The sequence below is a fragment of the Chiroxiphia lanceolata genome, chromosome 5 (genome assembly GCF_009829145.1).
Source record: "Chiroxiphia lanceolata isolate bChiLan1 chromosome 5, bChiLan1.pri, whole genome shotgun sequence".
Lineage (NCBI taxonomy): Eukaryota > Metazoa > Chordata > Aves > Passeriformes > Pipridae > Chiroxiphia > Chiroxiphia lanceolata.
The window spans coordinates 73,121,818-73,131,194 of record NC_045641.1 but is presented as its reverse complement, the minus strand read 5'-3'; the positions used below and the strand labels follow the sequence as shown (position 1 = coordinate 73,131,194).

The window sequence follows — 9,377 nt, the reverse complement described above, 5'->3', positions numbered from 1 at the left end:
TTGCTGCTCTGACGTCATGGGGAGATGCCCCTCTTCTGCTGTGACGTCACAGAGAAGTCCCCCTTTGTCGCTGTGACGTCAGGAGTAGATGTCCCTCTGCCGATGTGATGTCACAAGGAGGTCCCCCTTTGCCTCTGTGACGTCATGGGGAGGTGGCCTGCAGGGAGGTCCCCCTTTGCCGCTGTGACATCACACAGAGGTCCCCCTCTGCCAGTGTGACGTCACAAGGAGGTGCCCCACTGTGCTGCACATTGCTCTGACGTCACAGGGATGGTGCCCCTTTTGTGTCTGTGATGTAACAAGGATGTCCCCTTTGCCACTGTGACGTCATGGGGAGGTGCCCCACTGCATCTGTGACATCAAAGGGAGGCCCCCCTTTTTGCCCCTGTGATATCATAGGGGTTCCCCCTTTGCTGCTGTGACATCACAGTGAGGTGCCCCCACTGTGCCATGGATTGCTGTGACGTCATAGGGAGGTGCCCCACTGCCTTTGTGACATCACGGGGAGGCCCCCCTTTGCCACTGCGACATCACAGTGAGGTGTCCCCACTGCCTGTGTCTGTCTGTCCCAGGAAACGTGAACATTTCCCTGCAGTTGCCAGGTGGTGTAAGAGGATCCATCAGAAGGGGCTGGTTTTGTGCAGTCCCACAGGGAATAGCCTAAGATGGAAGGAATTCCAGGGTTCTGACCTGTGGAAAATTCTGGTTTTGTGGCACTGCATCTTTCCATGATTCCTGTGTTTGGCCTCCTTGCTTCCTAACTGCTGGCAGCACAGCAAAGTGTATTCAAGGTCTGTGGTGATGTAGGTTTGTCCTCAAGGGCAAAAGAGAGGAACTTACCTAGCCTGTTTCACCCAGGCCACCAACACGTCCTGGCAATTTTAACAGACTGACCTCGAACTCCCTTTGTCCCGTACATGGTTGTTTCCATCCCCAGGACTGCACACAAGGCAGCTGAGCCTTGTTTGGTTTGAACTGCTGATGACAAACCAGGGAGAAGCTTTAGGGTTCTTCCCTGTCCTGATGAAAAGACATGGCCTGTGAGTGGTTTGCTAAGTGACTTCTCCCAACAAATCCCACGTGAGGTGAGATTCACAAATCTTGCTGTTGTCTTCCTGCCCTGATGATGCAGCTCTGGATGTGCAGCCACAGGACTCGCCCCTCCTGCTTCCCCACTTCATCAGGCACCGAGTTCCCAGCTCTCTCCTCCAGCTTCAATAATAACAACAACATCACTGGAAAAACAGCAGGCAGGAAGATGACACGCAGGAGCAGTGACAAACAGCTAAACATCTGACTTGGAGTTATTAGAGTGTCATCCCCTGGGCATGTGACAAACCCCATGTTATGGATCCGTGTGCTAGAGGGAGGAACTGGAAATGGGGTTGGCACAACCCACAGGCTATCAAAACAATGTAGTTTTTCTTAACCCAGAGTGTCAGACCCGCTCTGAGCACGTACTGTACTGCTGTGCCTGCAGCTCACGTAGAGGGACATTCTGACAGGGATTTCCCAAGCGCTGCCAGTGCCGTAGCCATAGAAGCAGGAGATAAAAATATTTGCACAGAACCTGGGGGCAGGGTTTACAGTCTGTGCTGTACCACACGGTGCTCCTGCCCAACGATACTGTTCAGCTAATTGTAGGTCTGGATTCCCTTGGATATTTCTTTCATTAGTACCTCCCATGGGATACCTTTACTCCATTTTGCCTCCACAGGCTGGCTTTATCTGTTTTTAAGCCTTTGTTGTGGATTCAGCATATCAAAGCCTCTCTTTGTCAGGACACTTCTACTTTGTACTCTGAATGGGGATTAAACTACACATGGTGTACCTGGAAGCACTTGTGAATCTGTTCTGCCTGGTGTCCATCCCTGCCTGGCATCTCTCCCATACCCCTCACGACTGGTCTGGTGACTTCAGAGCCAGTCTGGACACATTGGTCTTGGATGAGGGCACAGGATTAGTCACCGCCACCAAACAATGTCTAATTGTGTGTATGTTTTCCTTTCCTCCAGAAAAGGACTCTGTGTTGTCTGTGCTGCCTCACTGCTCTATTTTTCTGCAGTTTCTTATTTTTCACAAAAAAAGTCACTCGTTCCTCCCAAACTTATTGTATAGCCCAGCCTCAGCTCAAGCAGCTTAAACTCATACAAATGGTGTCACGAGGAGATTAAGGAACATACCTTGTGGCATAATGAAAAGCAGCAAATGACAGCAAAAGGCTTATCCTGCCTTTTCACAAAACACATGTGGTCTTTTTCGACTCTGTCCTTGTTTTTGGATTACTTCAGAGGAGAGAACTTTGAATTGTAACAGATCTGCCAGCAAGAGCGAAGTGTCTCCAGTCACCTGTGCCTGGTCTTTGCTTTCTTACACAGCCTTCTATGTTTAAATAGAGTACTCTGCTTCTGCTTTTTGTTTGTTTGTTGTAATCTGGTGTTTTATTGGCTCACCTGAAGTCAGTTTAGTAGGAAACAATCCCTGAGCAAGTGAAGTTATATCTATCATTATTGTCATTTCAAATGCTTCAGATGTCTTGGCAGTAAAAAACCCCTTCAAGGTACCAGCATAGCACCTGAAAACTAGGAGTGAGACAAGCAAAGAAGGATGTGAGCAGATGGGAAGGGACTGGAGAGTTAGACATGGAAATCAGCAGGTAAAACAGCTGAAATCAGGTCTGGGTACAACTGACCTGTAACTTTTCCCCCGAAACTGAAGAAGGAGGGAGCTCAGTTTGTTAGAACACCATGCTAAAAACACCAAAATCACGTTTGATCCCCACATGGACCATTCACTTAAGAGCTGCACTCAGTGATCCATGTGGGTCCCTTCCAACTCAGAGTATTCTGTGATTTAAAGACAATTAGAAAAATTCATAGAAGAAAAAAATCTCATAGAAGTTAAAATATTTAAGACAGTAGAGTAGAGGAAAAATAATAATTTTAAAACGTCCCTTATCATTGCACGTATTAGAGAAAAAATTGCGGTGTAATTATTATGGTAAATTGTTGAAGACTGAGCATTTCTGCGTTGCCAGGCAGGATTGCTGCCCTGTGGAGCGAGGTTGCCACCGTGTGTTAAATGCCTGCACAGCTCGGGCTTCGCAGGCAGGAGGTGGAGTAGGAACAGTCTGTTCCCTCTGGAAACGACTGTGAAAACTTCCAGGAAGTCTTCTGGGCTTGGTAGCACTTGACGCACGTTCAGCAGACTCAAATGTCTCTGCTTGCTTCAGGATTTCCCCGGGGAGTAAACAAGAGCCTTCCAGGAAATGTTCTGCAGCTTGGGGGACACGTCATGGCTGAACAGGACTTCAGAGAGCAGCTGATAAAGTGGGTCACTCGACGAGATGTTCCACAAACAGTTGCTATTATTTCAAGGCCAGGTTGGATGGGGCTCTGAGCAACCTGGGCTAGTGGAAGGTGTCCCTGCCCATGGCAGGGGGTTGGAACTCAATATTTAAGGTCCCCTCTAACCCAAACCATTCTATGATTCTGTGATTCAAGCATGCTGTACAGCAGAAGGGACATAAACTTACATGTCACTTCTTTATTTTTTCCATTCCACTTTATCACTCACTAATGATACAGTTGGGCAATGACCAGACAATTCAGGAAGAAGTTTATAACCTCAGAGATCAAGACCCTTAGACACAAAATTCCTGTGACTGGGCAAGGTCTGGGACATATCAAAGGTGTTTGGGTTGTTCAGTTCAGCTTGATTCTATCCCTGCAACCTTCTCCAAAATTTTCTGTGGTTGATCTCAACAGCAGTTAGGTCCCTAAAAACATGTGGGACCCTGTCCTTGTTGGACCTTGTCCAACATTGTCCTTGTTCTCCTTATCTGTAAAAATAACCATATTTTCTGTATTTCACAGGAAAGAAGACCAGCATATTAGGGACAGTGAGAATTTGGGTACTTCAGTAAGAAGGGCCATGCAGGTGTTTCAGAAAGATGTAATATCTGTGTCCTGGGCATTCATATCAACATTAACATATACATCAATAAATTCATGGCTGCTTATCATTTGATATTTGATGTCCCTCTGCTTTAATGTTTTCAAGTGCTGAACCTGGGGTAGAGACAACACTGATGTAATTCAATACTCACCTTCTCCTGACTGCCTAACCCAAGAAAACATTTTACAGATGGTCCATACCCATGTTCATCCAGTTTGATCAACATTTCTGGATGGTTCAGCATATTTGTATCAATCAGGAGAGACTCACAAATTATTCTATCTGGGAAATGGCTTAAATACTTCAAATGGTCTTACTTAAATTGGTCTGGTTTTGACAACAACAGTGGGAATTAATAAAGAATACAATATGAATGCAATTAAAAGATGATTGAGCTTTATTTCAGGGGCAGTGTTCCTGCTCCTCCCCTTCTTTGATCTGTTGGCACCTATATAATACTTTTTAATTCAAATATAACAGGCTACTATTTCAGAATTGCTATATATCCTATCCAGAACCAGACTGTCTTCATTCTCTGTAACCTGGAGGACATTTGGGGCACATACTGCACAGAGTGTCCGTATATATGCTGTCTTTTGTTTACATGCAGATTGTTTGTTTTAAAAATGACTATAAATGTTTGGCACTTTCCAGAAGTTTGGTGTTATTTTTGGGTCTTAATAGACCTTCTCACATGTCTTTTTTTGCTTTGGTGTGATTTTTGTTTGTTTGGTTTGGTTAGGTTTCAGTTTTGTGTTTTGAAATCCTCTCTGCCATCCCGAGAAAACTCGGGCTGGAGGCAGGAGGAATGAGAGGCCTCTGCCACCACCCTGCAGGTCACTGGCCTGCAAAATGGCTCAGCACCTTGATCCTGCTGCCTGCTTATTTGTGCCAACTCTGCTGCTGGTGTTGTGTGCTAATAAATGGACTTGGAGAATGCCAGTGGCCAACCATCGCAAGGAGGGGACAGAAGGAGGAGTCAAACTACGACAGCTCTGAAAATATTTTGAATTTTAGTTAGTTCCCCCCCTCCCTTTCTTGTTAGACTAAGGAAGTTAATCTGAGATTCCTAACCCTGCCCAGATGAATTAGTCTCTGCATGTAACTGTTCCATATTATTTGCCATGAGTTAAACTCAGACACTAATGTCCTGGGAGGGCTGGCCGGGCATCCTTGCCCTCAGCAGGTGCCTGCAGCTTTTCCTCCGGCACGGGATCCAGGTCTGGCACTTTCTGGCCCGCCTTGGCCACCGTGAATCTGCTCATGTGCAGGGCTTCTTCGTACACCGGGGGAGTGTCCGACCCCGAGAGGGGTGGTGTTCCCTGGGCAGCACTGTGGGAGTGTGCCACTGCTAATATCCTCCTGGCAGCAGGCCCAAACACGGAGTGGAGAGCTGGAAGGGAGGAGACAAAAGCTGTTTGCCTCATCCTGAAAGCATCATGTGATTAGGGAGTGCATCTGCAGGGCACAGGCTTTTCTCCCCTTACAGCCTGAGTGTTTTCCTTTTCCTGCCCCTTCAGCCTTCCCTAAAAGGAGTGTGTGTGAAACCCCATCAATAACATCCCACAATTACTCTCTCCTGAAATGCCACTGAGACCTGTAGCTGCCCTAATTCCACCCAAACGTGTCTCAGGGCTGACTCTCCATCTGGCTGCATCTGCTACGAGGAGTGAGTACCTCAATTTGTAGGATGTACAGGTGCTGCTGTCCCTCCATCCTGCTATGAACTTCCCTCTGTCAGCCTTGGGGTGTCACAACCTGGGCTTTTCAGAGTGCAGCCCCTCCCTTGGTGGTGTGTTGAAGTCCCCAGCACCCCTCAAAGCCAACTCACAGGTGATGGTGCTCTGGAGGGTGCTGTCGTGGTCGAAAGCGATGACGGTGACCTCGTAGGGCTGCGGCCCCGACTCGTCCCCTGCCTGATGGCACTGAAAACAGCACCTCACGCAGACAGACACCACGCCACACAGGAGCAGGAGCCCACCAATCACCACCACCACCCTGGAAAGGGAGGGGACACACAATTAGGACAGAAAGGTTTTGTTTGGAGGACACGTCCTAACGTCTCTCACTGCTGAAAGCGTGGCTGGACCTCAAAGCTAAACATCTGCAGCCTTTTCCAGCAGAGTTTGGACATTCCCCAGGGATGCAGATCCCTCATCCCCTCCAGGCACCTGTTCAAGTGCTGCACCAGCCTCAGGGGAGGCATTTTTCCTTCTGTCTAATCAGAATTTTCCTGTATGCAGCTTGACCAGCCACCTCAGGTGCTTCTGGTGAGCACCTCCAAGAAGTCTCTATGTCTTGTCTCAAGATCCCCCTTAGGTAGCGGAAAACTAAAATCAAGCTGCGCTTTTGGCCTCCTCCAGGCTGAAGAAACCTCGTCCTTATTACTGGCTCTCCAGTGGACTTGTTTCAGTTTGTCAGCATCTCTTTTTTACTGGGGGACCAAAACTGGACTGGTCATGAGTGAAAAGCAGGGAGGAAAAATTGGATCTCACAATCTTCTGGCTATGCTCTCTCTCGCTTTAAAGAATATTATATACATATATATAAAATACATTGTTATTAATTATTAATGATAATTGCATATTAAATATTATATATAGTAATGCAGCGTTCTAGATGTTCAATAAGTACTGTCCTTTTTAATCTCATCCTGGTAAGAATTACTAAGGAATTAGACTGAAATGACTTAAATAATGGGTCTTTTAAAAGGCATATTGTGCCATGAATGCTTTATTACTGTTGTTCATACACCTAAATTAATATGTGGAATAAAAAAGGAGGCTGATAAGCCAACATTTGTTAAAGATGATGGGGTAGCTGAGGGGCTGCCTGGTTACTATAGAGCATTAGAGCATCCCAAGGGGAAGTGGGGAGTGGCATCACACTTGAGCAGGTCATATTTAATCCCACTCTTTGCTACTGGAACTGACTAGAGGTGCAGGTATTTAGAGTAAAAGTATGTTATCTTACCAGATATACCACAAACGGTCCCACTCTGTGCCTGCACAGCTGAAGAGAAGAAGGTACAAAAAATAGTCATCCACGGAATACCAAACAAATGGGAAGATCCCTGTGGCACCTTCTTCCATCTCCCCTCATGCTCCTCCCTTATTGTCCAACTCCCAGGTGGCACAATGATGAGAAACTCATTGTGCTTTGGGGAGAATACAGTTGTCCAACCTCATCAATCTCCCTGTAGGTGGGTTTCCCTTCTGTTTGGCTTTGTCTCTTTATTCCTCTCCTGATATTTCTGCCTGCCCAATTCCATTTGCAAACCTTAGAGACCTGCATTCACATTTGTTTTGTCTTTTTTGACAGTATATAATTATTCTGTCATTCTTACAAAGGGCATCACTGATAGTGATATTCACCAAAGCAGTATACTTCAAACCATTTTTTTTTCAAGGAAAGTTCAGTTCCAAATTCATAATCTCGGTCAATTGAAATTACACCAGAAATCTCTTAACTATTGCAGTTGTGCAAATAGGCAGCAGGAATGTTACTATACGATCAGTATGTTGATCAATAGAAGTAGTGATTAATACACCACATTCAAAGCAATGATAATTTTACATGAGTATTTAATACTCACAGTTAAATAACTTTTTCTGGAAAATGTCAACCATCAAGTCATAACATTCATGGCCACTACTGCCTTTGTCCTTCATTGTTTTCTCAAAAAACCCAGCAATTCTGACAAATACTTACAATTCAGTATTGAGGCAGCCTTCCTCACCTCTTACTTGGAGGAACTACAAAGGATAAAACAAAAAAGACACAGCTAAGGGAATTAAATCTTTGGAATTTGCAATTTTTATCTCTGTTATCTGGACCATTACCAGTCTGAATCTCCTATGGGACGGACTTCTTGTTATGCCTCTTCCATTGTTTCCATCCTGTATTCTGCTGCAGATCTGAAGTTACTGTGATACCAACTGCATTGTTTCATATCTGAACTTCCTGTAGTCAGTAAAATCCTGTTTAGTACTGTTCCCAGCACAAACCCTCTCTTACCTTCATTCTCACCACAACTTTCCCTGGAATAGCAGCAAATATTGTCTTCCATGCCTTTTATATATCCAGTCCTTTCAAACATCAGGGAAATTTTTTGTACTAATGGCCCTCCATCTTTCCAAGGTAACTCCAGACCCCACAAAGAGGAATGTGAGCTGTGACTTACCCATAAAGAGCATCCCAAAACAAAGCAGATCATGTCTGAGCTGTGCATTCCCGTGAGGTGATTCTGTGGCCTCTTGGTGACTCAGGCTGCTCAAAGTCTTGTCCTTCCCAGTTTCAGTTCATCCTCACCAGCCCAGCGACCAGGAGAAGGAGCAGCTTCAGTGTTGTGTGTTGAATCCAGTCTCTTCTTCCTACTCTACCCCTTTCTGCCCTCTGCCCTTCAGCTTTTTGCTTTTTCTCTTTCCCTCTTTGTCACTGGCAATTCCTGATCGTTTCTGCCTGTGTCTTTTTGTTGGCCTGTTCCTCTCCCTGTTTTGAAGGGATTTCTAAAGCCTTCCAGTCAGATCAGGAGAAGAGCAGTAGCTACAGATTCTGACTTTAGATGTTGAACTAGTTCAGTGAAGGGCATCGTGAGACCTCTGCAGACCTGACCCTTCCCTTCTAGGAGCAGAAAGGGTCTCTGAGTTTGTTCATTCCCAATTATTTCTCTCCCCGCCCCTACCCTCAGGGGAGTGGGTTGAAGGTCGTGTTATTGACCTTTTTAATTGGAGTTCAGATTCCTCTCCCTCCTCCAGTACCTTTTCTGTCCTGGCACTCACATTGTCCTACCTGTGTGGATCCAATCTACTGACTTTGAACTGAAAGAATTTGCAATATAATAAATATATATAGCATTATATATATATGTAGTTACAGGTATATGTGTAGATCTATGTATGTATGTATATATATATATGCGTATATATATATATACACATATATATATGCATATATATATATATATATATATGCATATATATAAATATTCAACACCTCTTCTACCTCCCATTTTAAGGCTCTGCCACCATCCCTCTTACCTGGCAGCCTCCTGCTATGTCAGTCCTGCAGCTGAGAGTTTTCACTCCCCAGTCCCTCTCCCAAAATTCCTGCATGGCCATCCAAGCCCCCCTAAACACCTTCCACCACAGGGAATACATGTTGACCCTCCTATCCTGGATACTGTTTGTTCTGCAGCTGATTATGTTAGCAGGTTTCATTCAATGACCCATTAATTTTCTCTGTCTTGTAGAGCTGCTTAAAATCTCTGTTAGTGCTCATGGCCATTCAGAGGGTTATTATTACATGCACATAATTGTGTTCACCTAATCTTTCTCTTTTGAATAGCTGAGACGGGGAAAAAAAATGCTCTGCAGTAATGTGTTACTATTTCTTCTTGGAAACCACCCGGGACTGGTGCA

The 9,377-nt window shown here is 45.2% G+C and overlaps 1 protein-coding gene and 1 long non-coding RNA gene across 3 annotated transcripts; one reads left to right on the top strand and one right to left on the bottom strand.

Moving 5' to 3' along the window:
- Positions 1–532: 532 nt before the first annotated feature.
- On the top strand, positions 533–4,301 carry LOC116786655. Of its 2 annotated transcripts, XR_004357035.1 has the most exons (5): positions 533–791; positions 938–1,040; positions 1,133–2,656; positions 3,233–3,329; positions 3,876–4,301. It is a non-coding gene; the product is annotated as an uncharacterized LOC116786655 (long non-coding RNA). The 2 variants fall into 2 exon arrangements; XR_004357036.1 differs by having other exon boundaries at positions 533–1,085; positions 2,532–2,656.
- On the bottom strand, positions 4,025–8,831 carry TMEM52B (transmembrane protein 52B). The gene is made up of 5 exons (XM_032687453.1): positions 8,141–8,831; positions 7,669–7,712; positions 6,931–6,969; positions 5,789–5,955; positions 4,025–5,350 (listed from the first exon to the last, which is right to left on the bottom strand). The coding sequence occupies exons 1-5, from the start codon at positions 8,186–8,188 to the stop codon at positions 5,100–5,102; spliced, it is 549 nt and encodes a 182-aa protein (XP_032543344.1). The 5' UTR covers positions 8,189–8,831; the 3' UTR covers positions 4,025–5,099.
- Positions 8,832–9,377: the final 546 nt, after the last annotated feature.

Excerpts from the sequence above, each read along its gene's own strand:
- TMEM52B (XM_032687453.1), bottom strand. The coding sequence starts at position 8,188 with ATGCACAGCTCAGACATGATCTGCTTTGTTTTGGGATGCTCTTTATGG. Across the intron at positions 6,970-7,668 it reads GGCTGCCTCAATACTGAATT|CTGTGCAGGCACAGAGTGGG; the intron begins GTAAGTATTTGT and ends TCTTCTCTTCAG. Across the intron at positions 5,956-6,930 it reads GACCGTTTGTGGTATATCTG|GGTGGTGGTGGTGATTGGTG; the intron begins GTAAGATAACAT and ends CTCCCTTTCCAG.